This window comes from Alnus glutinosa, chromosome 2, assembly GCF_958979055.1.
Source record: "Alnus glutinosa chromosome 2, dhAlnGlut1.1, whole genome shotgun sequence".
Classification (NCBI taxonomy): Eukaryota; Viridiplantae; Streptophyta; class Magnoliopsida; order Fagales; family Betulaceae; genus Alnus; species Alnus glutinosa.
Genome location: NC_084887.1, coordinates 27,789,422 through 27,814,548, shown reverse-complemented (window position 1 = coordinate 27,814,548; position 25,127 = coordinate 27,789,422). Strand labels below are relative to the sequence as shown.

General features: G+C 38.4%; 1 protein-coding gene, 1 long non-coding RNA gene and 1 pseudogene across 2 annotated transcripts; 2 read left to right on the top strand and 1 right to left on the bottom strand.

Annotated features, from left to right (window-relative positions):
* The first annotated feature begins 1,029 nt into the window (after positions 1-1,029).
* LOC133859219 (uncharacterized) lies at positions 1,030-4,299 on the top strand (annotated as a pseudogene).
* A 1,763-nt stretch (positions 4,300-6,062) lies between these two features.
* Positions 6,063-8,655, top strand: LOC133859172 (glucan endo-1,3-beta-D-glucosidase 1-like). The gene has a single exon (XM_062294496.1). It carries the CDS (start codon positions 6,381-6,383, stop codon positions 8,550-8,552), a length of 2,172 nt encoding a protein of 723 aa, XP_062150480.1. The 5' UTR covers positions 6,063-6,380; the 3' UTR covers positions 8,553-8,655.
* Positions 8,656-8,977: 322 nt separating this feature from the next.
* LOC133859171 (uncharacterized) lies at positions 8,978-12,975 on the bottom strand. The gene is made up of 3 exons (XR_009898714.1): positions 12,402-12,975; positions 10,550-10,622; positions 8,978-9,277 (listed from the first exon to the last, which is right to left on the bottom strand). It is a non-coding gene; the product is annotated as an uncharacterized LOC133859171 (long non-coding RNA).
* Positions 12,976-25,127: the final 12,152 nt, after the last annotated feature.

Below are 25,127 nucleotides of genomic sequence, written 5' to 3'. Positions count from 1 at the left end.
ATGGTGATACGATGGTTACATGCCATCAAATCTTGACTACTATACATATATATGAGAGATAATTGCACCACTTGTTTATGTGATATGCCATAATTACAAATTAATCTTTATAGTTTGAAAAAATGTATGGAAGGTTCTTATTGTAAACTATAATTACAAATTGATATCTGAAGTCAAATTCTGTTAGAAAATTTGACAGATTCTATTAAATGCAACGTCAGTGCTACATCAAACCAATAAGATGGCGACATGTGTTCATCTGAATATAAATAAATAAATTTATTAAAAAAATAAATAAATAAACTTTTTTATTTTTATTTTTTTAAAAAAGAAAAATTTAAAAAAAAAAGGAGAAAAAAACAAAAAAGGGAAGGGGTGCACGCGGCCACCCCTAGTGGCCGAGGGAGTGGTGCGTAGCCACCCCCAGTGGCTTGGGGTTGGCCTTCGGGCCACTCCCGGCCACCTTTGGAGGTGGTCCCGGCCTCCCCAGAGGCCGGGGATGGCCATCGGGCCACCCCTAGAAGGTCTAGGGGTGGCCCGAAAGCCACCCCCAGGCCACTAGGGGTGGTCGTACCCCACCCTTGGCAGCCACTGAGGGTGGCGTGCAACCATCCCTTCCCTTTTTTGTTTTTGTTTTTTGTTTTTAAATAAGTTTATTTATTTATTTTTTAATAAATTTATGTTTTTTTAGTTAAATGGATACGTGTCACCATCTTATTGGTTTGATGTGGCGTTGACGTGACATTTAATAGAATCTGTCAAATTTTTTAACTGAATTTGATTTCAAGGATCGATTTGTAATTATAGTTTATCATAAGGACCTTCTATGAACGTTTTAAACAATAAAAAATAATTTATAATTATGACATACCCCATAAACTAATGGTGCAATTATCTCTTTATATATTATAACAAAAGGCCTCATTAATTTGTGGATGTTGAAAAAATAAATCGAATTTTGACAAGCAAAGGTTTTCTATCGCATACATTGAAGACTTTCCCTCCATGTGGGTCTTCACATTGGAAGCCCAATCTGTCTCTAACCAAAGCCTTGAGCTTTAGTAGGCAAAGAAACCAAGGCCAAACAACCCGGAACCGCTCCGAACCGGTCTCTCTCCGAACTCCATCACAGCCATTCTCAGAGAGAGAGAGAGAGAGAGATGGCTGGTTTGCTAGCATGGGCAGCGGACGTAGTGGGAGCGGGTGGGGCACAAAGCAACGGAGAAGACGACCCCAATTCGATCCCAATAGTATTCGCCGCAGAGCAGCAAAAGTACGTGCAAGAACTGGACCAGAAAGCGGCTTCTCTGAGCCGTGCGATCCAGGATCTACGGCTGAGATTGCCTCCCCCTGACATCTCCCAACGCCTCCCTCATCTCCATGCCCACTCCCTCGCTTCCAACGCCGCTCTCGCCCTCCAACTCAACTCTCACTCGGCCACACGCGAGCAGGTTTGCTTCCAACTTCTTTGGGATTTTCTCATCTGGGTCTTTGAGCTTGGTTTCCATTTTTCTGTCAAATGCTATTTTGGTGCATTTTTGTTTGAATTCTGGGATTTAGCATGTGGGTCTTTGGATTTTGTTTTTATTTCAGGAGTATGATTATGTGGGTCTTCGAATTTTGATTGTAATTCTTGTGGACGAGTGTATGTGAACTGCTTATCTTTAGTTGAAGCAATGGATTTTTTGGTCTCTGTGTACTTGAAATGAAAACAAATTTTTGTTGTTTGCTAATGGTAGAAGGAGATAGTGGCTTAATATGCGATGTAAGAAATTTGCACGAGAATCGAAAAAGATATTACATGTAGTAACTGCTTTGGATGAATTTCGGTCCAGAGGCGGATCAAGTTGGATGTCAATTGATGATGTTTTCATTTTCCAAATTGATAGTCGGAACCATATATGATATGCAGGCCCAACTGAGAGAGGTGACTCTGCAGGAGGAAAATGCTGCGTATGAAAAGGCTATATCCAATTGTGAGAATAAAATAAAGGAGAAAATGCAGGAGGCAGTCCTCCTTCAGAGGAAATTAGAGGTGAGTTATAAGATTCTAAACTTATTTCTAATGTTGCTCTAGTTCATATTTGTATTATTGTCTTAAGAGCACATCCCATTGTGCTTATAATTATCTTTTAGGAGTTTCTCATGCAAGTGATCATATATCAGCATTTTATTATCAAAAGAAATCTGTTGCGGTGAATTTTATTATCCATAATACTTTGTTTGACTATGCTTACAAGCTGATATTTTAGGTTATGTAGAATCCAGACTATGTACCCTGATTATTTTCCCAAAGTTAAAGGTATCATTTAAAGTGTGTATCTAATTGATTGATGCTTACAGGAATTGAATGAGACTACAAAAAATCTTAGAGCGGAGCTGGAAAGTAGAGAAGCTGCTTTGGTTGCCAGCCAATCTGGAAGATTCAGTGATTCAGTTGTTAAATCCAAGTTGGTTGTGGAAGGTGGACCTGATTCAGAAGAGTCAAACTCTGCTATACTGGAGAAGTTAGAAAACAAGAAAAAAGAATTGGTCCATTGCGTCCTTAATTTCCTTTTAGTTTTTTATTTTCTAGTTTTTATTTGTAAAAATTGAATTTTTGTTATTTTCACTTATATATTGTTCAATCCTCTCAGAGTTCAACAGAAGGGGTAGTTCAAGATTTGGAGAAAAGATGGGCTCAAGTTCAGGATAAGGCGTTGAAGCAGCCTACCCCAGGTATCTTACATTGATAATTTTTTTTAGTATTGTGTTCATCTTCCTATAATGCCTAGACTTCTAATTTGTGATCTATTAGCAATGAGGTTCAGTTCTGACTTGGATTGTATTATGATCCTTCTGCAATATCTCCTTGTTTAATTCGTTACGAATTTCTTGGGTTGATTGTAGAAAATGTTATCTTGAGATTGAAGCTAGATCCTTTATTGGATGTGGAGCAGTGTCAAATGAAAAAAATAGTAAGGGTAAAATGGAAGACGTAATAAATCTGAAGACACTAAATAGTTTCTTGTTAGTATCCCCAATTTGTGTGCGTTAATTTTAATTATTTATGTTTTTATTTTGGTCTTACTTTTGCTCTTGGTAAAAAGTTGAAATTGGGCTTTTTATTTTTTCTCATCTGCAAACTCTATCTGATTGAAGTCAGTTCATGGACCTTACCACAAGTACATTGGCTTAAAATGACTAGGCACATTTGGAAAATCTTGGTTGTAAATTGTGAACATGTGCTGCTTGGGAGATCTAATTCTAGAAAGGTAGTCAATGATGTCAATTCTGAGTATTTGAGGTATGGTTGTAAACTTTTAGATGGAAGAATTCAAAGGGAAGCATATTTATGATTGATGGGCTTGTGGACCTAAGAATTTTGGACATGCAGTAATCTCCTGCATGCAGCAACCTACAGGGGCATACCTAGTAATAATGTTTTTTTTCTTTCAACTTATTTTGCCTTTTACGCCTTTTATAGTGCTATAAAAACTATGCAAGTAGACTTTTTGCTTAGTTTTCATGAGATTTAATAGTTGAAAATTCATGTATTTGTCCTATCAAGAGTATAACACACTTTCAAGGTAGCAGCTTATAGATGCATTTTGACTTTAAGCAAATATCTATTGTGCAGCTCAGAGAGAGAAGATATTGGATAAACAGCTTCACAGCCTAATTGAGCAACTAGCAAAACAGGTTAGGTTTATGCTTCTTATTATACTTTACAGTTACTTGAGGCTGTATCTATATTACTGAGGAGAGAGTTCATTCAATATTATCTGTTTTGCTTGTAGGCACAAGCAGAAAGCCTGTTTAGTGACATTCATATAAAAGAAATGGAGCTGGAAAGATTGAACGGATTGTGGAGGAGGGTTGAAAGCATCAACCTAGAGCCAGGAATCGGTTTGGAAGAAGCACATCCGAGAGAGGATCTGCTTCTTCTGAATATATTGTTGATGTTCATCTCAAACCTCCTTATTACTCTGGTGGCCGATCTGAAAATCAGCAGAAATTTATGCTACTCATATAATACTATACTATTTTTTGGTATCTTAGACAAAGAGTACGGAGGATGAAACACACTCCCACACAGATTAAATACAAAAGGACTGAATGGCAGATACAGCTTGTGAAGTAGTATTAGTTCAAGAGTTCATGGCCTTCGATCTATATATATATTCAGCTTCTTCCAGCAATCATTAGGGTTCCCTGGCGTGGCTTAATTGGGAGCTAAGTCATAGATGATTCCAAAGTGCAATGCTCTTAAATTAATTAGGCTTATTGAAATCACATTTCACATTTCTTTTTTGGTTAGACATAGTGCATGTGCTGTTGGTCGGTCTATTTCTTCACATTTTATAGCATATAATTAATCTGGGACCTATAATTGAGATAATGGAACTTTATATATATATATATATATATATATATATATATATATATATATATATATATATAATTTTTTTTTTCCCACTCAACTAATCTTCAAATTAATCATACTTCACCAACTCAAAAGAATCAGATGCTCATATAATTTATAATTAGTGAGGCAATGAGATAATGCAAATCGATGTCATTTGAATGATTCAATGCCAAGTGAAAAGACGATCCTTTTTTCTTTTTCTTTTTTGTCATTTTGGCTTCAAGAATTTAATCTAATCTTCAACAATTTAAACGCAAAACTGTGGCATTAAAATCTAATCTTCGAGAATTTATATTTTTTTCTTGTACTGGTGTGTTTGGGTATTGAATTTTGAGAAATAGAATTGAATTTTAATTCTATTTACAAATATCGAGGTAAAAAATTGTGTTTGGGTGTTGAATTTTGAAATTGAAAAATATTATATTTTAATGATAAGAAATGATTGGAAGTTTAAAAAGTTGTGTATAATGATTGGTATTTTGAAATGTTGTGTGAAATAATAATTTAAATAATAATAATTTATTATATATTGATTATTTAATTAAAATAAATAAATAATTTTTTTTTAAAAAAAAATAATTGAAATCAAAATTAAAAATAAAAAATAAAATAAAAAATGAAGCAACGGGCAGCCACCCCCAGGCAATGGGGGTGGCCGCCAGTAGCGCGGCCTCCCCCCTTTTTTTTTTTTAATTTCTTTTATTTTTTTTTATTTAAATTATTAATATTTTATTATTTAAATGTGGGATCCACGCATTTTTTTTAGTCAACTTTTCCTGCGCGTGGGTCCCACCTTTAATCTGAAAGACAGCCTTGAGTGGACTCAAAATTCGGGTCAAAATCCGGGTTTTTAGGTGGGTGGGTGGGTTTTAGAAAAAACCCAAGTGGAATAATTATTTCACTCTGTTGCCAAACCTTAATGTCTTGGGAATGAATTTCATTTCTATGGGCGTTGGTACTCATAAGTCCATGTGTCAATATTCGAATTAAATGGGCTTGGTTTCTAGGCCATGTGGGCTTATCCGCCCATAACCCAACACAATATATACATATATTTTGTGGTCATTTTGGCTTCAAGAGCATGAAGAAGCTACAAATAAGTATGCTGCAATATTTTCTCCATTTTGAGGCAACTGCTTCATTTTTGTTAATTTAGTTGACAAGAAGGCTCCTTAAATTAATGTGATAATCGTTTTGTGAATGATCATGAGATAAATAGTAGTAAAGAACTAGTGACTTGATCGATCGCAAACTTTCTCCAATAGGTGTCGATTCAATAAGCCAACAATTACTGTTCAATTAATATGCATGAATTGAAATTAATATGCTAAAAAAGATTTTTTAGCACATTAATATATATATATATATATATATATATATATATATATATATATATATATATATATATATATATATATATATATATATATATATATATCAAGCGTGCTGAATCCCCACTTTGATATACCTTGCTTCACACATTCATTTACATAACTTAAGCTTTTCACATATTCCCATAGGTGCTGCAAGCCAAATCCATCCCACTTTGATATACCTTCCTTTACACGTTCATTGATCTCTTTTGTAATTTCCTTTACAGCATCGAAGCCATATCCATACCATCCCCATAACCTTCTAAACTTCCGGATGTTTCTCAACTTCACTTCCAATTCAACCTTCTTCTTCTTCCTCTCATATATTATCCACCATTCCCCCCATTCCTTCCACAAAACCATTAAGCCAAGTCAAGCCCCGGCACCCCAACAGCCAACACCCTAGCTCCCTCCTTTCATGCTCCTGAATTTGTGTCAATAATACCTTCACAAAACATACTCATCTATCTCTTCTCCCTCTATTTCCTCCAACTTTCAACCCACCAAACCCAAACCAACAACCAATCCATCTCCACCTCCTAAAACTTTTGTCCATTCTGGCCAACATATTATTGAAGTCATATATATACTTCCTCACAATGTTGAAAAAACTCAAGCGAAAAGTCAGAACCTTACTCAAAAAACGTCGCAAACCTTCACCTCCACCACCCCCACCGCCACTTGAAACCCCAATCATGCCAGAACCACCACCACCACAAATCCAACCTCTCAGACCATTCCTCTTCCCCCAAATCCAGTCCACAGTCCTCCCTGATCCCTCCCTTTTCTTCTCCCCTGCACTCCTCTCCACCCCACTCCCCACAAACTCTTTCTTCCAAAACTTCACCCTAAAAAATGGTGACCAGCCTGAGTACATCCACCCCTACCTCATTAAATCCTCCCTCTCCTCTCTTTCCCTCTCCTACCCATCTCGCTTCTTCACCTCAGCTTTCATCTACCAGGTTTTCAACCCTGACCTCACCATCTACGCCTCAGAAAACTCCCACCCAGATGCTCAAAAAACGCACATTATCTCCTCCTCCAGTGATCTCAGTGTCACCCTGGACTTTCCATCTTCCAACCTGAGGTTCTTCCTCGTCCGGGGAAGCCCATTTCTGACTTGTTCCGTCTCCGACAGCACTGCCATTTCGATATCAACCATCCACGCCATTCTCTCATTTTCATCAAACACTGCTCTCACCAAGTACACCGTCAAGCTCAACAACGACCAGACATGGCTCATATACACGTCCTCACCGATCAGTCTCTCACAAAGCCTATCTTTGATCACTTCGAATGGGTTTTCGGGCATAATTCGGATTGCAGCGTTGCCGGACTCTGATCCAAGACATGAGGCAATCCTCGACCGGTTCAGTTCTTGTTACCCGGTTTCCGGTGATGCTGTATTCACTAAGCCATTTTTCTTGGAATACAAATGGGAGAAGAAAGGGTGGGGGGATTTGCTCATGTTAGCTCACCCTTTTCATCTTCGGCTACTAGACAGTGATGATTCTAAAGTTACCGTCTTGGAGGATTTTAAGTATAAGAGTATTGATGGTGAGCTTGTTGGTGTTGTCGGAGATTCGTGGGGATTGAAACCAGCCCCAGTGCCTGTAAATTGGCATTCAATTAGAGGTATAAAAGAAGAATCATATGTTGAGATTATCTCTGCGCTTTCTGCGGATGTTGAGGCTTTGAATTCGACGAAGGTAACAACCAATTCGTCTTATTTTTATGGGAAATTGATTGCAAGAGCGGCAAGGTTGGCATTGATAGCAGAGGAGGTGGATTTTTTTGAGGTGATTCCTAAGATAAGGAAGTTCCTGAAAGACACAATTGAGCCATGGTTGGATGGAACCTTTAGTGGGAATGGTTTTATGTATGATGCTAAGTGGGGTGGAATTGTCACTAAGCAAGGGGCATTGGATTCTGGGGCTGATTTTGGTTTTGGTCTTTATAATGATCACCATTATCATTTGGGTTACTTTCTTTATGCGATTTCAGTGCTTGCCAAGATTGACCCGGTGTGGGGGAGAAAGTATAGGCCTCAAGCTTATTCACTTATGGCCGATTTTATGAACTTGGGTAGGAGATCAAATTCAAATTATACGCGTCTGAGGTGCTTTGACTTGTATAAATTGCATTCTTGGGCTGGAGGGCTAACAGAATTTGCTGATGGGCGGAATCAAGAGAGCACAAGCGAGGCAGTGAATGGTTATTATTCAGCAGCTTTGATGGGGTTGGCCTATGGAGACACACATCTTGTTGCCATTGGATCAATGCTTGCAGCATTGGAAATTCAGGCTGCTCAAACATGGTGGCATGTGAGGGAGAAAGATAATATGTATGAGGAAGTTTTCACTAGAGAGAACAAGGTGGTGGGTGTATTGTGGGCTAACAAGAGGGACAGTGGACTATGGTTTGCTCCACCCGAATGGAGAGAGTGTAGGCTTGGAATTCAGGCGCTTCCCATATCGCCAATCACTGAGGTCTTGTTCTCTGATGTTGTTTTCGTGAGGGACCTTGTGAAGTGGACCTTTCCTGCTTTGCAAAGAGAGGGAGTTGGAGAAGGATGGAAGGGATTTGTCTATGCCTTGGAAGGGATTTATGACAAAGAAGGTGCTTTGGAGAAGACCAGGAACTTGAATGGTTTTGATGATGGGAACTCTCTCACTAATCTCTTATGGTGGATTCACAGCAGAGGTGATGAAGAGGTAGAGGTATTCGAGGGAGGAAGAAAGCACGGCTGGTTTGTTCATTATTGTCACTGAATTTGTTTGTCTTCTTACTGGGTTTAGTTTAAGAAGACGTGATATGATTGAACTTTTTTATGCAAACATCATAATGAAATGAATTATAAGCATATTCTTGCTAGTGTGTGCCTCACTCTTGCATTTCAACTTATGCTACTGTTGAGCTTTCTAAGAATAGATCATTCATGTTTAGTAATAGAACAGCAATAGACCATGTCATTTAGTGATAGTCATTTTTATGGTGTATGCTTTTGTATTTTCACACCGAGAAACTTGCTTATGAGATGAATTCCTCATGAACCTTGTGTGACGACTCGTTTTTTTTTTTTTATAAAACGTAAAACGAGTCATCGCAGTGGCACGACTACGTGTCGCTCAGCCAACATATGGCACATGCCCCATAACATGTACCTGATAATCAGAGTATAACATACATCTATCTATGCAGCGGAAAACATAAATCTGAATAGCGGAAATTACAACTTATACATCTATCACAAATTAATTACAACAAAGAGCCATTTAACATCTATCTGTTTGAGTCTTATTAACACTATAACAATAATGGCTTAACAAATAATAAGTGACACAAACGTCACAAGCCATACCAAACCTATAAAATAGTGGACAACCCATGGTCCGACAATTACAACTGTCGCGGCGAGCTTCAGTCATAATATCCCAAGCACACTGCTACCGACCCATCGACTATACCGAAGTACCTGCAGCCAAAGAAACATCATCTACACGGTTGTGGTGGTATCCACATCCGCATAGGTGAAATAATGAGTTCACCGCCTTAGTATACCTCATACTAAGACCTCAGTGGTATAAGACTAACTGAGTTTTCACAAAGAACCAACCTTTATATTATTTTAGTCGTGCGAGCACTATATTAGCCACAATTCACCAACAGCTAATGTAGCAAACACCGACTATTCAGAAATCATTTAAAACATACTATATAGCTGTGAAAATATGTAGAAGTTCCAGACATCCCTCCTTGGAAGTTTCTACATATAGACCCCTCTATAATAATACTTTTCACCGGTCGCTTGGACATATGTGCACACGATCACTCCATCACAGATATCACGTATACACATAAGTCTTAAGTAAAGAACATGGCATCTTACTTTTCCGTACTAGGATAACATCCTTCAACAAAACACTCGCAACACCATCTCTAATCGTATTCCAGCTTTGTGCCTTGACGTCAGTAGATCATGAGAGCACTAGAGTTAAACTCAATCATGCTAACACGTCTTTCCTGAAGAACAAGAACAGTCAACCTTCCTACTTATAGACATGCCATTACTCGCACCTGGGTAGTCATGTATCCATGTACTTTCAAGTTCAATGTATGATATTAACACATGACTATCCGATAGAAATATACATAAGATCTTTTCATGAAGACTCTTATGCATACCAATACGTCTAGCAAAACTACTCATAACATAAAAACATCTCTCACAAAACAATGCTATATATGCTATGCATGCCTCAATGTGTTGCTGATATTGCCTCAATGTGCTGATACTGTTACTCTGCTGATACTGTTACTCTGATATGTATGCTCTATACTACATGCTCAATGTTCCGTGCTTGACCAGTATATATTTCCTACTGTGTCACGCTGAAATCATGCAGTTGTTAAATTACGTCCTTTTAAAACTAAACAAATCCAGCATTTTACCCAACACTTTGAAATCATTCAAAACTTAGTTTCTTTATCAAATCTACGCAATTTCAATATGACATGTTCTCAAACAATTTGCATAATTTAAATCTCAATCTCAGAACTTAACACTTTAAATCTATTCAATACTTTTCACTCATACACTATCTCTTTAACATCACTGATATAGTTTAAACATAATCGAAACTAATAAATCATCTCAAAGCATATACATTTCATGATATGGTTGGTTCGGTTTCATAAACAATATATATATTTTTATCAATCCAATACATATAAAAATATATACTTTCTCAGTGAGTGGAATACCCACCTTGACTGCATTGGACTCTTGACTCGAACTCAACATTGGAGAACCCCTTGCAGTCTCCAATCTGGACACTATCCTGCAAACATTGGTATCGTTAGGCTACACTATGAACTCCTTACTTTATGACGCCTAAACTACCCACGCTCTCACACGTCGCTTTATCCACTTCTAAAACTAGTTAAGTGCCTAAACTATTATTAGGTTAACATTTATGTCTAGGTTCATATAATCTTTGTTTATTAATACAATGATGTATTTACTATTTTATTTAACTTACTTATTATTGTTGCTCCTCATTATCTATGTTAATCATCTAAGTAGTTTAGATTATAGAACATTAATCTTATACCACATATTAATCTAATAAGTCATATTAAACTAACTTGTAATCACGTATTGTAATATACATTCTTTTATCACATTTTGCCTATTCATTTATTCCTTTTTCTATCATTAGTTAATTATCTCACTTTCTTCTCCTAGTCTTCATAACATGTGACTAATCCAACCAACCCAACTCAATAAAGACATGACCTAAAACCTCATTGCATAACCGAAACTTTTAAATAAACTATAGCAAGGAATTCAATTATTTATCATAATCAACCTTAATCAATTCAACTTCATTAACACTTAGGGTATCCAACTCATAAGCATATCATGGGACACATTTAGCCTTATTCAACACACCATAATCAAGATGTCATCATAAAAATCTCATTTCACATTAACACGTACATACTCGGCCTTATAACAACCCAACATCCAAACCCATGTCAAAAATCAACTCATTTACATAGCAAGATCAATCTCTTCTAATTTGGAACTACTCTTACAAAAATTACACAACACCCATCATCAACAATTAACAATTTCGTTCTCTAATATTACCATGAGGTCTCAACTCAAAGTGTATCAACAAATCCAATACCTAGGGTTAACAACTTAAAATCAACTACAACCTTCACCAATAAATTACCATTCACCAATACTCAAGAATCTGGCCATTAAAATCCATATACATGGAGCCATTAACACCAACATATCATAATTCTAACAATCCAATTTAGTTGTTCGGAAATTAGTGACCGAACTTAAACCTCACCCTTTCAAAACTACTTAGTCTTTCATAGTCAAACTAGGGAATCATATTTTATTATTTTGAAAACCTTATTTCTAGGACAGAACAATACAGTACCCGGTTGTCCAAAATCCCAAATCCATCAAACAACTCTAAGCACCAAACAGTGAGTATATAGCCAACACAAGGGAATAATCTCTCGATTCATAATTTATCAACTAAAATCAACACCATAAAATTACTAATGATCAAAGATAATCCAACATCATAGGGACTCCAAGCCATTCAGTCAACATACCAAAAACAAGGGTTTCGGTTCCTCAGTGCTAAAATCAGTTCAGCCAAGCACATCAAACAGGAGACACACATTTAAAATACCCAATTCCAACTCGAGTATCAACCCTGTCGTGACCCTCCACAATGAATACACTAACACTAACCGGCCAGCACCAAAAACAGGAACCCAAACTCAAGATTATCAACACAACCTTCCAACTAAAACACTGCAAACCGAGGGGCACATCCATAAACCATTTAACCAGCTAAAACACCTCATCACCGAAACACACACAACCGGAATAGAACCCCCAAAACATAAAACACCAACCACCTAATCACGGCTTCACAATCAACCGGCCAAAATCCACAACACGGAAACCACGCGGGTTCAACAAACCCATTAATCCCAAATCAATTTACAATAACCCAAATTAACACATAAAAATCTTAAAATGAAACTACTAAAATTGTAAGGATTTCTTTTCAGAAAACTACCGGAGATATCGCCGGAGTAGTCTCTGTAAGTCGCCGGAAAACACACGTAGCCGCCGGAAAGCACACATGGAGAATCGGGTCTCCACATGGGTTCAACGGGTCATGGGTCGCGGGTCTGAGGGATTCTGGGCTACGGGCCTTCGTGGGTCAACGGGTCTTCGCCGGAAATCCACTGGAACCGCCGGAAAACTAGCCTTCAAGCCGTCGGGTTCTGGGTTGCTCGGGTCGTACGGGTTTGAGCTCACGGGTTGCGGGTCTTCTCTCTCGGGTTTGTGGTTGCTCGGGTCACCGGAAATCCTTGGCTTTGGCTTCGTCGGCGTTCTCCACCGGAGGTCGGGCTACATCTCCCTCAACTCTCCTGAACTCATCTCTCTCAGCATCTCTCGGTCTCCCTCTATCTCACGCTCTCTGTCTCTCTTCCCTCCCCCAATCTCTCATAATCTCCCCCTCTTACTCGGTCTCTCTCTCACTCTCAATCTCTCTGTGGGTCACTCACGCAGCAGAACAAAGAAGAAGAAAGAAGAAAGGGAGAAGAAGAAAATGAAATGGGCGTGCACATGGGCTGTGCGGGTGAGAAAAAGAAGAAAGAAAAGAGAAAAAGAAAAGAAAGAATGGGATAAGGTAAGGGACATGTGGCACGACGTGAGTGGGTGGCGAGATTTCCTTTTATTTAAAACCCCCTACTATTATTAATCATAGTGGAACCCCATCTAATTTTATTTCTATCTTTTGCCAATAAATATTCAACCCCATATTTAAAAACACTATTTATCAATTGCTAAATCCCTTATTTATTTTCTCGGTCTTCACACCTTGGGTTTAATAATAATGTTTCTTTTAGGGATAATTGCACCATTGGTTCCTGTGGTTAGCCTAAATTACAAATCACCCCCTGTGGTCTCAACATGAATTCAGAGGTTCCTGTGGTTGACTTAATTTACAAATCGCTCGCTGGAGTCAAATTCCGTTAAATTTTTTGACAGATTCCATTAAACGCCACGTAAGCGCCACATCAGTGCTAATAAGATGATGACACGTGTCCATCTTAATAAAAAAAATATAAATATATTAAAAAAAAACTTATTTTTTTTTAAAATAATAATAATTAAAAAAAAAAAAGTAATGTGGTGGCCGAGCGCCACACCCCAGAGCCTAGAGGTGGCTAGGTGTGGCGTGCGGCCACCCTCAATTTTTCGGAGAGGATTGATGAGAGCGGTTCTTTATAAGGTTGAGGATCTGGATCACGTGAAGAGAGAGAGAGAGAGAGAGAGAGAGAGAGAGAGAGAGAGAGAGAGGTTTGTAATTGAGCAAAGAGATCAAATTTTACAGTGCTTTAGTGGAGACGTAGAGTCGGTCTTCATATAATAACTCTTTTTTGTTGTATAGATAACATTTGAAGAGCTCTGAAAGGTCCCTTGGAAGGAATTCGAAGTGGATTCAGTTTTGATTTCCGCAGCTGTTTCTGAAGATTGGTTTCGTTTCATTGAAGATAACATAGAGGAGGTCGAGAATTTTGAGTTTTTAGGTTTGCAATTCGAAGCAAATTTGTGTTCAATTTATGTTTTACAAGTACATTTCTGTGAGATTTGAACAGTTTTTAGAAGGAATTCGGAACCTTTCAATGAAAATATACGGATAATTATCGGTCCGAGATTGGATTGTTACAAGGGATTTGAAGGTTTAGGCTCTGGAATGTCATCATTTTGTTGAATACCAGTCATAAATTTGCATTCTAGGTAGTTTGAAGACTGAAAGAGACGAAAACTCTTTTTGTAAATTCCCTGTGATGATTGTGGCAGAATCTGAGTAATACAGGTGAGAAATTATTATCTAAATTGAAAATCAAGTATCGGTTTTCAAATTGAGCTTAGGAATTTGTTGTTGGTTCTTGGTTCTTGGGTGCTCTTATATGGGCAAATCGGTTTTGAATCCCTATAACAAAACACTAATTTTCTTTGTGTTAGTATTTTATATTGGCTTCATTCTGGATGATAAAAATACTTTATGTAATGGTTGCTATTTAAACCGGATTATCGGTCTTTTTCAGAATCTTCAAAGTTTTATGAACAGTGTTTATTTCAAGCCATGTGCCTTGTTATAAGTTTCTAGAAGATGTTTATGAAGATTCCATGCAAATTTCAAGTCAGCTAGCCGGTTCCTGTGCAACCGTCCGGACATGTCTTTGAAGGCGTCCGGACGCCCCGCAGTGTCTAGAAGCTTTAGCGTTGAAGACGTTTGGACATCAGGGAAACACCATCCGGACGCTAGGTCAAGCTTCTCCAATTTCTACTCAGAGTTGGATTTCAGTCGACACTTATTTGGGAAGTTTCTGTAAGACGTCCGGACAACGCGACAACTTGTCCGGACGATATCCAGCATTCCAAAATATTCCAAGTTTCCTTTCTGAGCCCGGAAAGGAGTTACAGCGAAGACCGTCCGGACGCTTGCCCAAGCCGTCCGCACGTGGTCCTGTTTTGGGAAGAATTGCGCTATTCTGGAAAGGCGGTCGCAGAAGACTGTCTGGACAAGGCTATCTTCCATCGGGACGCTCTATAGCCAGAGTCCGAATTTGTCTAGAATTAGGTTTTCTGAAGCCTATATAAAGAGGGCTCTAGGCTTGTTTTTTGTAAGAATTCAGCATAGAATTCTATAGTACTTAGAGGTGGTGTTTATGGAGAATTGAAGATCCGCTAGCTCTCGCCGTTACCGGTGTGTGTTACATTTGTTCGTGTGAAGTCTATCTTAGGGGACAACCCTAAGGTAAAGGAATTCATCAAAGACTCCTTCAAGTAGGAGACTTGGTTGAGAAGCGTTCACGATGAGCTTCATGTTATAATTAAAGGTATGACTACTGCAATAGGTTTTGTGAGTACGAGTACTTTGTAACTTGCTTTGCCTTTGGATAGTGAATTTCTTGGGTTTGGCTGCCCCTGGAGTGGTTTTTCTCTTCACAGAATTTTCACTTCGTCAATAAATATCTTGTCTATTTTATTTTCCGCACTTTAGATATTTTGTTGCACACGAACACACACTTGAAGTTTAGAAGTCATATTTATTTTTTCACTTTGATTCTTTGTATTCTTCGGGCATTGAAGCTCTTGGAAAGTGATTTCGCTTCGCAGACTTTCATTTTTAGAAATAGAGTTGAAATTCTTAAGTAATGCGTTCATTTCCGAAGGCCACCCCAATTGATTGTGGTGAACAGGCAGCCACCTTTTTTTTATTTTTTTTTTTTTTATTTTTTAAATAAGTTTTTTTTTTTTTTTAATATATATTTTTTTATTAAGATGGACACGTGTCGCCATTTTATTAGCGCTTACATGGCGTTTAACAGAATCTGTCAAAATTTTTAATGGAATTTGACTCCAGAGATCGATATGTAAATTAAGTCAATCACAAAGATCTCTGAATTCATATTGATACCGCAGAGAATGATTTATAATTTAGGCCAACTACAAAGACCAATGGTGCAATTATTCCTAACTTTTAATTGCTTTATGTAATCATAAAAGAGCCCTGCGTAGCGTCGACGACCATGCATTCCTTAGCACAACACAGTACCTAATTTCCTAGTCAACGATGGCAGAGTGCAAAACTAGTGCTATTTTCTAGTTAGGGTTAAACACCTCTAAGGTCCCTGAGTTTTGGGAACTTTATTTTTTAGTCCTTGAGTTTCAATTCGCATCACAGATGATACCTTAGTTTTGGAAAATGACCAAATAAGTACCTCGGTTAACTTCTTCGTCCAAAAACTAATTGCTCGCCACGTCACTGACACTTAGCACCACTAGATTGTTGACACCTGTCCAGTGAGACACGTCAGCATCCACTTAATTTCCAAATCACCCAAACACCTCCACATCACACACCCACATCATTTGTTTATTTTGGGGGGAAAACTATTTTCTGCAATTTAAGAAACTCAAAACTGAAACTCAAATATTTCAAACAAAAAAACTTAAATCATTTCATCGTTAATCTAAGAAAGAAATCAAAATCCCTAAAATGAACTTGTGAAGTGAAGAAGTGAAGAACCCTAATCCCTAAAATCCCTCTCGACCGACTCTCTCTCGACCAGCCGACTCTCTCCCGGACTCTCGCTCAATTTCTCTCCCGTCGACTCCATAGAACCGGCCGACTCCCTCCCGGACATCGAAGAAAGGGGATTTCACCTAACCTCGGCTGGACGTCGAAGAAAGTGGATTTTGCTTGCTCATCAAGTCGGCACATTCCGAGGTATTTTGCCCATTTTTGTGTTTTTAGAAGTTTGTTTCGTGCTATATATATATGGATTGTGTATTGTGATTGTTGGTTGAATCTTTGTTTTGGTTTTTGGAACAAATGCTTGTCGGTTGTTGGGCAAAGTGATGAGGTTATAAAAACCGAAACTTTCGGTTGTTGTGGGTGGATAAAAGTTGATGGCTTCTTGTCGCACACGAGATTCCAAAGGGAAGGAAGTTTCCCGTGGTGTAGACAAGGTCGGTTCTTAGGCTCAATTTTTTTAAAAAAAGTTGTAATTTTTTAATTTTTTCCTTAATTTCCGTTTGAAGATTTAGACAATTTTTTGTTTGTTATGTGTTTTGTGTTGTCCGTTCCTTGAAGTCATCATCCGGATCGTCCTCAGTGGGCCGTGTTGACATATCCTATTTCTGTTTCTGCGATTTACCCGCCCCATTGAAGACCTCGTGGACTAGGGAAAACCCTGGAAGAAGATTTTGGGGTTGCGCCACTTACAACTCAAGAGTAAGTATTTTGTTATAATTATAGATAGTTTGTGTGAGTTTTTGCTGACTGAATGCTATACTTCAACATGCAGACAAAAGCTGCATGCAAATTTTTCAAATGGCTGGACAAGCCAACTTGTGCAAGGGGTGTAGAGGTCTTAGATGAGATTACCAAGAAGTTTAACGAAGTAGAGGATGCAAATGGTACTTTGGTAGCAAGGGTTAAAGATTTGGCGAATGAAAATGTCAGTTGCATGGAAAGAGTTAGGCAATCACAAAAGGGGGATGATAAACAAATGGAAATCATCAGGTGTCTAGAGAAGGAAAATGACAGCTATAGGACTAGAGAGAAATTTTTGATGTATGCTTTGTTCTTGTCGTGGTTTACAATTCTGTTGATTACTTGTGTTGCACTTATGAAATGAAATGTAGTTTGAGATATGAATTGTAGATTATGTAGTTTGGATATGTATTTTGTATATTTATGAGAAGTATGTAAGTTTTATGGATGGACCAATTTATTCCATTGCCTTTCAGGCAGTATCACAGAGAGTACCTCATGTTTCTGTTTGTATAATAATAGGTACCTAGGTTTTACATAAGTATCACATATAGTACCTCTGTATGGGTTTTAATATGTTTTTAATGTAAAACACAAATAATATCCCTTCATGCTGCAATTTGTCAACAAATGTACACTCTGTGCTTAAATTTTGGGTCCAACCAATTTATTCCATTGCCCTTCAGGCAATATCACAGAGAGTACCTCATGTATCCGTTTGTATCATAGTAGGTACCTAGGTTTTATATAAGTATCACATATAGTACCTCCATATGGGTTTTAATATGTTTTTAATGTAAAACACAAACAATAAAATATCCCTACATGCTGCAATTTGTCAACAAATGTACTGTGCTCAAATTTTGGGTCCAACCAATTTATTCCATTGCCCTTCAAGCAGTATCACATAGAGTACCTCATGTTTCCGTTTGTATCATAGTAGGTACCTAGGTTTTACATAAGTATCACATATAGTACATCCGTAAGTGTTTTAATATGTTTTTAATGTTAAACACAAACAATATCCCGTCATGCTGCAATTTGTCAACAAATGTACACTCTGTGCTCAAATTTTGGGTCCAACTAATTTATTTCATTGCCCTTCAGGCAGTATCACAGAGAGTACCTCATGTTTCCGTTTGTATCATAGTAGGTACCTAGGTTTTACATAAGTATCACATATAGTACCTCCGTATGGGTTTTAATATGTATTACGAGCAACCTGTGCCTTGATTTCAAATAACCTGCCTAACAAATATGTGCAAATAGTTACATCAACAACCAGTACACATCCAGTAGGGTAACAAAATACATTAACAATATGTGCATCCAATAATCAAACATGTACAAAATGTGTACAAGCATCCATCAACACAAAATGTGTCTTGTCTTTGTCTTGTACATCAATCTATTTGAATTGGTTGTGATCCACCTTGCTGCAACCCAACCAAGAAATAGGTCAACCAACATGTATTTAAATAACTATTAACCAGCCCACATAGGGTAACAAAAAAAAAATAGTATGTGGCCAACCTTTGGTTGCCTCTTGTACACGGAAGACATTCTCCTTTTTCTTGGTCTTCGACGTATGCTTGTTCCTCGAGGTATGCTTCGTCTTCGAGGTGTCCTTGCCGGTTGACCTGATGGACCTGCAGGGGCAGATAGGCTTGCACCTAATGGACCTGCAGGGGCAGATGGGCCTGCAGGGGTAGATGGGCCTGCATCTGATGTCCCTGCATCGGATGTGCTTCCCTGCCCATATTTGACGAACACATTAGTTACAGAAATATAGTCATTGAATCAGTAAATAGAAATATAGTTATTCGACCAGAAATATCTACCTTCGGTTTCCTAGGCTGTTTGGGATACTTCTTCCTATTCGGGTTGTCGGGTTCGCGGTAACTCCTAGCATTGTGCCCCTTTTCACCACAATTTCCACACCGCACATCGTATCCCTTGCAACTCACTTTGATGCTCTCGTCTGGCTGCTCATCAACTCCTCTTTTTCTTTGTTTTTTGGGCCTCCCGCGCTGTTTCCTTGGCTGCGGTGGTTCTATAGGTTTCACACCCTCATCAACAGGCCACTCATCCGGGCCAAGCATAGGACTAATCCCGGAGGCATAGGACTTTCTGTATGTATCCATCATGTACCAATGGCTGACATAAGTCTCGGGTTTTCCTTTATTGAGGTATATTGCACAAACTGCATGTGGACAAGGAATACCATTAAGTTGCCACCTCCCACAGCCACATGTTCTTCCTTGAAGATCCACCACCCGCCGAGACTCATGGGCACTATTGACCTCAAACTGCATCTGATTGCTCCATCGGCAAATATAGTTCTTCGCCTCTAACTTGTTTCTCTCCAACTTCTTCACAATCTTTGGACAAATTACGTTCGGTGTCGTTGCTACCGCAGCATTTTTCTGACTGAACCGGTTCATAATTTGCCGCCGTATAGTCTCAAAACAAGTTAGTATCGGCTGGCCTCTTGCTTCCAACACCCAAGCATTGAAGCTCTCGGCGACGTTATTTAGCAAGATGTCACTGCAGCTGGTGGTTCAAAATGCGTGCCTTGCCCACATTTTTGGGTCAACCCCCTCAATGTACTCGAGAGCTTTTTTGTCCATACCTCCAATGACAGAGAGGTAGTACTTAAATTGGACTTCATTGGGTGCCCTAGCTGCACCCCATAACGCGTCCTTGAACTCCTTCCCCTTCCATCCCTTTCCTTTCATGTTTGCATGCAGGTGCCTAACACAATAACAATGCTCGAGGCCGGGCATTAGATCCTTTAGAGCATCGATTAGTCCCTGCGTAAACAATAAATAAATATCAAACAAATGTTATTAAAATAAAAATGACCATATGATAATTGTATTAGATATTACCTTCTGTTGGTCCGACATGAACGACCACATATGCTCCCGCGGAAGCCCAATATCCTCCAACACATGGACATGGTTCAAACACATGGACCAAGAACCATGTCCATGTCTCCTTGTTCTCGGTCTCGCATACTGCAAATGTAATAGGATATATGTCATCATTACCGTCACGGCCGATTGCGGCATGCAACTACCCACCCCATTTCGTCTTAATGAAACAGGCATCAACACATATCATCGGCCTACATCCTGCCAAAAATCCTTCTTTACATGCCGTCAAAGAAACATTCATCCTCTAGAAGAACACTCCGTCCCTTTGGATGTAAGCCGAGCTACTAGGATTCCACTTCCGCAATGCATTGCAATACTCTCGAGTGTGACAATATTGTTCACCATCTCTTCCATCGAGGATTTCGATTGCCATCTTCTTTGCACGATGGCAACTCAATATTGTCATCTGCACGTTGTAATCTCGGTGTATCATTTCCCTCAACGCCCTAGCCTTAAAGCTTCTTTGGTCTCGAAAAATCTCTACATATCGATTTGCAGCCCACCTAATAGTTGCCTTCTTGTTGTAGTAATCACTGCCACAGTTATGTTCATCATGGAGAGTCTTGATCTGGAAATACTATCTACATGGAGTCCAAGAGGCATGTATTTTCCAGTGACATAACGATTTGCAGTGGGCGGTTACCCGTTTTTTGTCGTTATGCACATACTTGTAATCAAAGCTATTTTGCATTGCAAATAGTTGCAATGCTTGTTTAAATTCTTTTGGGTTCATAAACCTCAACTCTACACTTAACTCCACTGTCTGGCTCCAGTCCCGCTTTTTCTTCCACTCGGGATACCTTTTCTTACGCTTTACAGTTGACCCTTCACTGTCTTCTTCACCACTGTCTAAACTGTCAAAGTACTCATTGTCATATGAATCCGCGTCCGGGTCATTTGCTGCATCGACTCCAATCCCCGCGTTGGAATCTCTATCCCAAGTCTGCAACCAGGTATTTATATCAACATTGGTTCGCGTAGGACATCCTTGTCCTTCCCTACAAACATGTCCTCCTCCTCGCCATCAGTCAACTCAAAATCACTCAACTCAATGTCCTCCTCCTCCTCCTCATCTCTCTGTTTCCTTGGCCGCCCGGCTGGCCGTTTCCTTGGCTGCTGTGGTGGATGTTGAACTGCTGGCTCTTGGGGTGTCTGTTGCACTACTGGCACTTCTGGAGGAGACTGGGTCAAAAGCAAAACAGGGTTTACCACTTCAATTGGAAGAGGTTCTTCATGATCCACAAAAACATGCAGCTTTTTCCTGCCACTATTCAGCAGCCCTTCTTTTAGAGTAACGAAATCACCATCTTTGGTAAGACCGTATATTTGCTCGTTGGTCTCATCATCAAACTTGTAGTACATTTTGGGTATGTTGTTGTACTCATATTGCAGGTAGCACTCCAAAATGTTTGTCAAATCTCCAAACTTGAACTGGGATGCATCTATACCGGCGATTGTCAGAATGTCTCCGCCAATATAGGCCATCCTGTGTCCAGATAGTGACCCATTATGGTAAACAAGTAGGTCAAATGTTGGATCTGACATCTTCTGCACCCTGTGAATTAAACAAAAAAGGATCGTCATACTCTAGCAATAAAAACTGTAAAATTAACTACCAAAGAGATGGGTAAAGAAAGTATGTAAAATGTAAAAAACAGAGAACATAAAATTAGATATAATTTGGAAGATGAATATAAGTAGAGAAGAGATTAGAGAAGAGATTGTGTGTGTTCACAGGTTTTTATAGTTGTATTAGAGAAGAGATTGTGTGTGTTCATGCCAACATGCATGCATTCATGTTTTTGCTTGGTCTTATTGTATGGTCTTGGTAAATTTCTTCTTTTATTTTTATTTTAATAAGTCATTGGTATTTGATATGATCATTTGGATGCATCGTCAACTTATTAACAAGCCTTTAAGTGATGTGAGAATGTATATAACGTGTGTTTGGCATAAAGCTTTTGGTACCCAGCCCCCTTCCTTCCCCCTTTCCAACAAAAGAAAATGGTACTGCGGGAACTAACATTGCCAACCTTCCTACATTTATATATTCATTTTAAAAGTTACTCACACGGGCACAAAAGAGGGGCTTCTTAGAAAGTCTCTTTTGTTTTCCTCTCTTTTATTTTTTATTTTTTTTGATGTAGTAAGTAACATGACACATTTTTGGGAAGTTTTTCAAAAAATGATCTTGCCTTCAGATAGGCATAGTCATTCAACCTTCATCCTCAAGTTTATTAATGATTTCTGTCCCGAACAATAGGAACTTTATGTTAGTGGGTCTGGTTTAGTTAATAAATGTAAATCATCCTAAGTGTTAGTCATTGTTTTTGTTTTGAAAAAATAAGTATGTCTGTTAATTGGTGAAGAATTAAAAAAAAAATGAACTAGTCCTGTAATTGGTAAAAGTTATATGACTTCTAGAGTGAATATGAATTTAAATTTTGCTTCTGTTTGTTCACAGCATGAGTCTATATTTGGTGTGTGTGTGTTCGTGTGCATATCTATTTTTAATAGATTGACTTTCTCTTGTCTGCAGCATGGGAGGCTTGGTTGTCAAGCAGATGCTTTATAAAGCTAAAGCAGAAAATATTGATAACCTTGTGAACAACACCATTGGAGTTGTATGCGTCAATCAATAATTTTCATATTGTAGATGCTTCTTAAAACCTTAAAAGACAGGATGTATAGTGCTTTTTGTACTTTATTGTTCCCTTTTGCACAGTTGGGACCCTTTTGGCCAACATGTGCAACCACAAACACAGTAAACAGATAAAGATATATATGCAATAAAGTAATACATTCCAAAATGCAATGTGCTGGACAACAACCCAACCAAACTGGTTGTTGGTTTTCTTTACCCAACAAAAGACAAAAACACGAGATGATGGTCAGGCCCTACCCAACTTTTATCCACCCACAACAATCGAAAGTTTCGGTTTTTATAACCTCATCACTTTGCCCAACAACCGACAAGCATTTGTTCCAAAAACCAAAACAAAGATTCAACCGACAATCACAATACACAATCCATATATATATATAGCATGAAACAAATTTCTAAAAACACAAAAATGGGCAAAATACCTCGGAATGTGCTGACTTGATGAGCGAGCGAAATCCACTTTCTTCGACGTCCGGCCGAGGTTAAGTGAAATCCCCTTTCTTCGACGTCCGGGAGGGAGTCGGCCGGTCGAGAGAGAGTCGGTCGAGAGGGATTTTAGGGATTAGGGTTCTTCACTTCTTCACTTCACAAGTTCATTTTAGGGATTTTGATTTCTTTCTCAGATTAACGATGAAATGATTTAAGTTTTTTTGTTTGAAATATTTGAGTTTCTTAAATTGCAGAAAATAGTTTTCCCCCCAAAATAAACAAATGACGTGAGTGTGTGATATGGAGGTGTTTGGGTGATTTGGAAATTAAGTGGATGCTGACGTGTTTCACTGGATAGGTGTCGACATTCTAGTGGTGCTAAGTGTCAGTGATGTGGCGAGCCGTTAGTTTTTGGACGGAGAAGTTAACTGAGGTACTTATTTGGTCATTTCCCAAAACTGAGGTATCATCTGTTATGCGAATTGAAACTCAGGGACTAAAAAATAAAGTTCCCAAAACTCAAGGACTAAAAAGGTGTTTAACCCTTCTAGTTATTGCCTCATGGGAATCATGCCCGAAGGTAAAAGCTAGATTCTACATAATTCTTCCATAGATTATAGCTGAAGCTTGGTAAAAATTGTTGTTGGAGCCTGGAGGTGTTAGAATATAGTTATTGGACCTTTTTTTTTTTTTTGCCTTTCCTTTTCCAGTCTAATTTACAGAATTTTATTTCTATTCCACTGCCACTTTAACCTTGTCAAGTATTTGATTAATTGCAAAACTGATTTGCTTTTAGAAATTCCTCTCCTTTGCATATATCTACCCAATGTTAGGAACCCCTAACTTGTCAGATATATGTCAGAAATACTACAGAACATTGTCTATCTAGGAAGTACTTTGTCAGAGTGCGCGGTGTCTTTGTGTTGTGATGCCTATAAGCTCTCTCTCTCCCTCTCTCTCTCTCCCTTGCAGCATCACTTGTTGGGTGGATCACTCGGGGTCGGGAAACTAAGAGATGGCTTGTTATTTGCATTGCCAGGGCACCGAAAATGTACTAAAGGTCCCATAGGATGCGTAAACCTTATCTTGAAGAGGTTAAGGACACAAATAGGCTATATCGAACATAGTTATGACCTGTAATATGAATATGTATCTATGCATTGCATCATAATGATTTTTGTCTTATCATATTGACTTATGAACTACTGGATGTGAAGTTTTACCTTTGTCTCAAACTGATAATGGTTCACTCCATAACTCTTCTTCACGCGAAATTTTACTTACCAAGTCATGGACTTTTGTGTTTTAGTGTGAGGTATTATGCTTTGACGGTTTAGTAGTGGCTACGGTTTTAAATTCGAATGATTATATTCTTTGCATGGTTTACAGAAAAAAAAGGAAAAAAGAAAAAGAAAAAGAAAAAAAGATACACGCTTTCTGTTGTAATGACCTAATGATGAGGAGTTAGTGGTAATGCTTAAGAGTTTTTTATTGCAAAATAATTTGGGGGCATTACAGTTGTGTTTGTGACTATACTAGATTATTTGAGTTATGGTTGTGTTTATGGAATATATTGAGTTGTTATTGTTGTGGTTTTGGTGAAATAAGGTAAGTATAAAAATTAGGGTTGTGGGAAAAAGATTGGATTTTTGCTTTCGTAGTGGGTGTTTTGATGTTGAGTATGGGTTGTTTTGGTGTTGTGTGGATATGGAGGAAGGGTTTGGTGTTGGTGCATGTAGTTCATATTTCAATAGGTCCTCGTTTGAACAATAAGTTTTTTGTTTGAACGAGATGACCCCCGAATGCAACCTATAAATTACTTATTTTACTAGTTTTCTTTAATTCACTACCTTCTTCAGGTTTCTTCTCGAATAGCTTGATATTTGGCATATATTTAATAATTTTTTT

Coding starts and splice junctions, on each gene's coding strand:
- LOC133859172 (XM_062294496.1), top strand. CDS start 6,381: ATGTTGAAAAAACTCAAGCGAAAAGTCAGAACCTTACTCAAAAAACGT.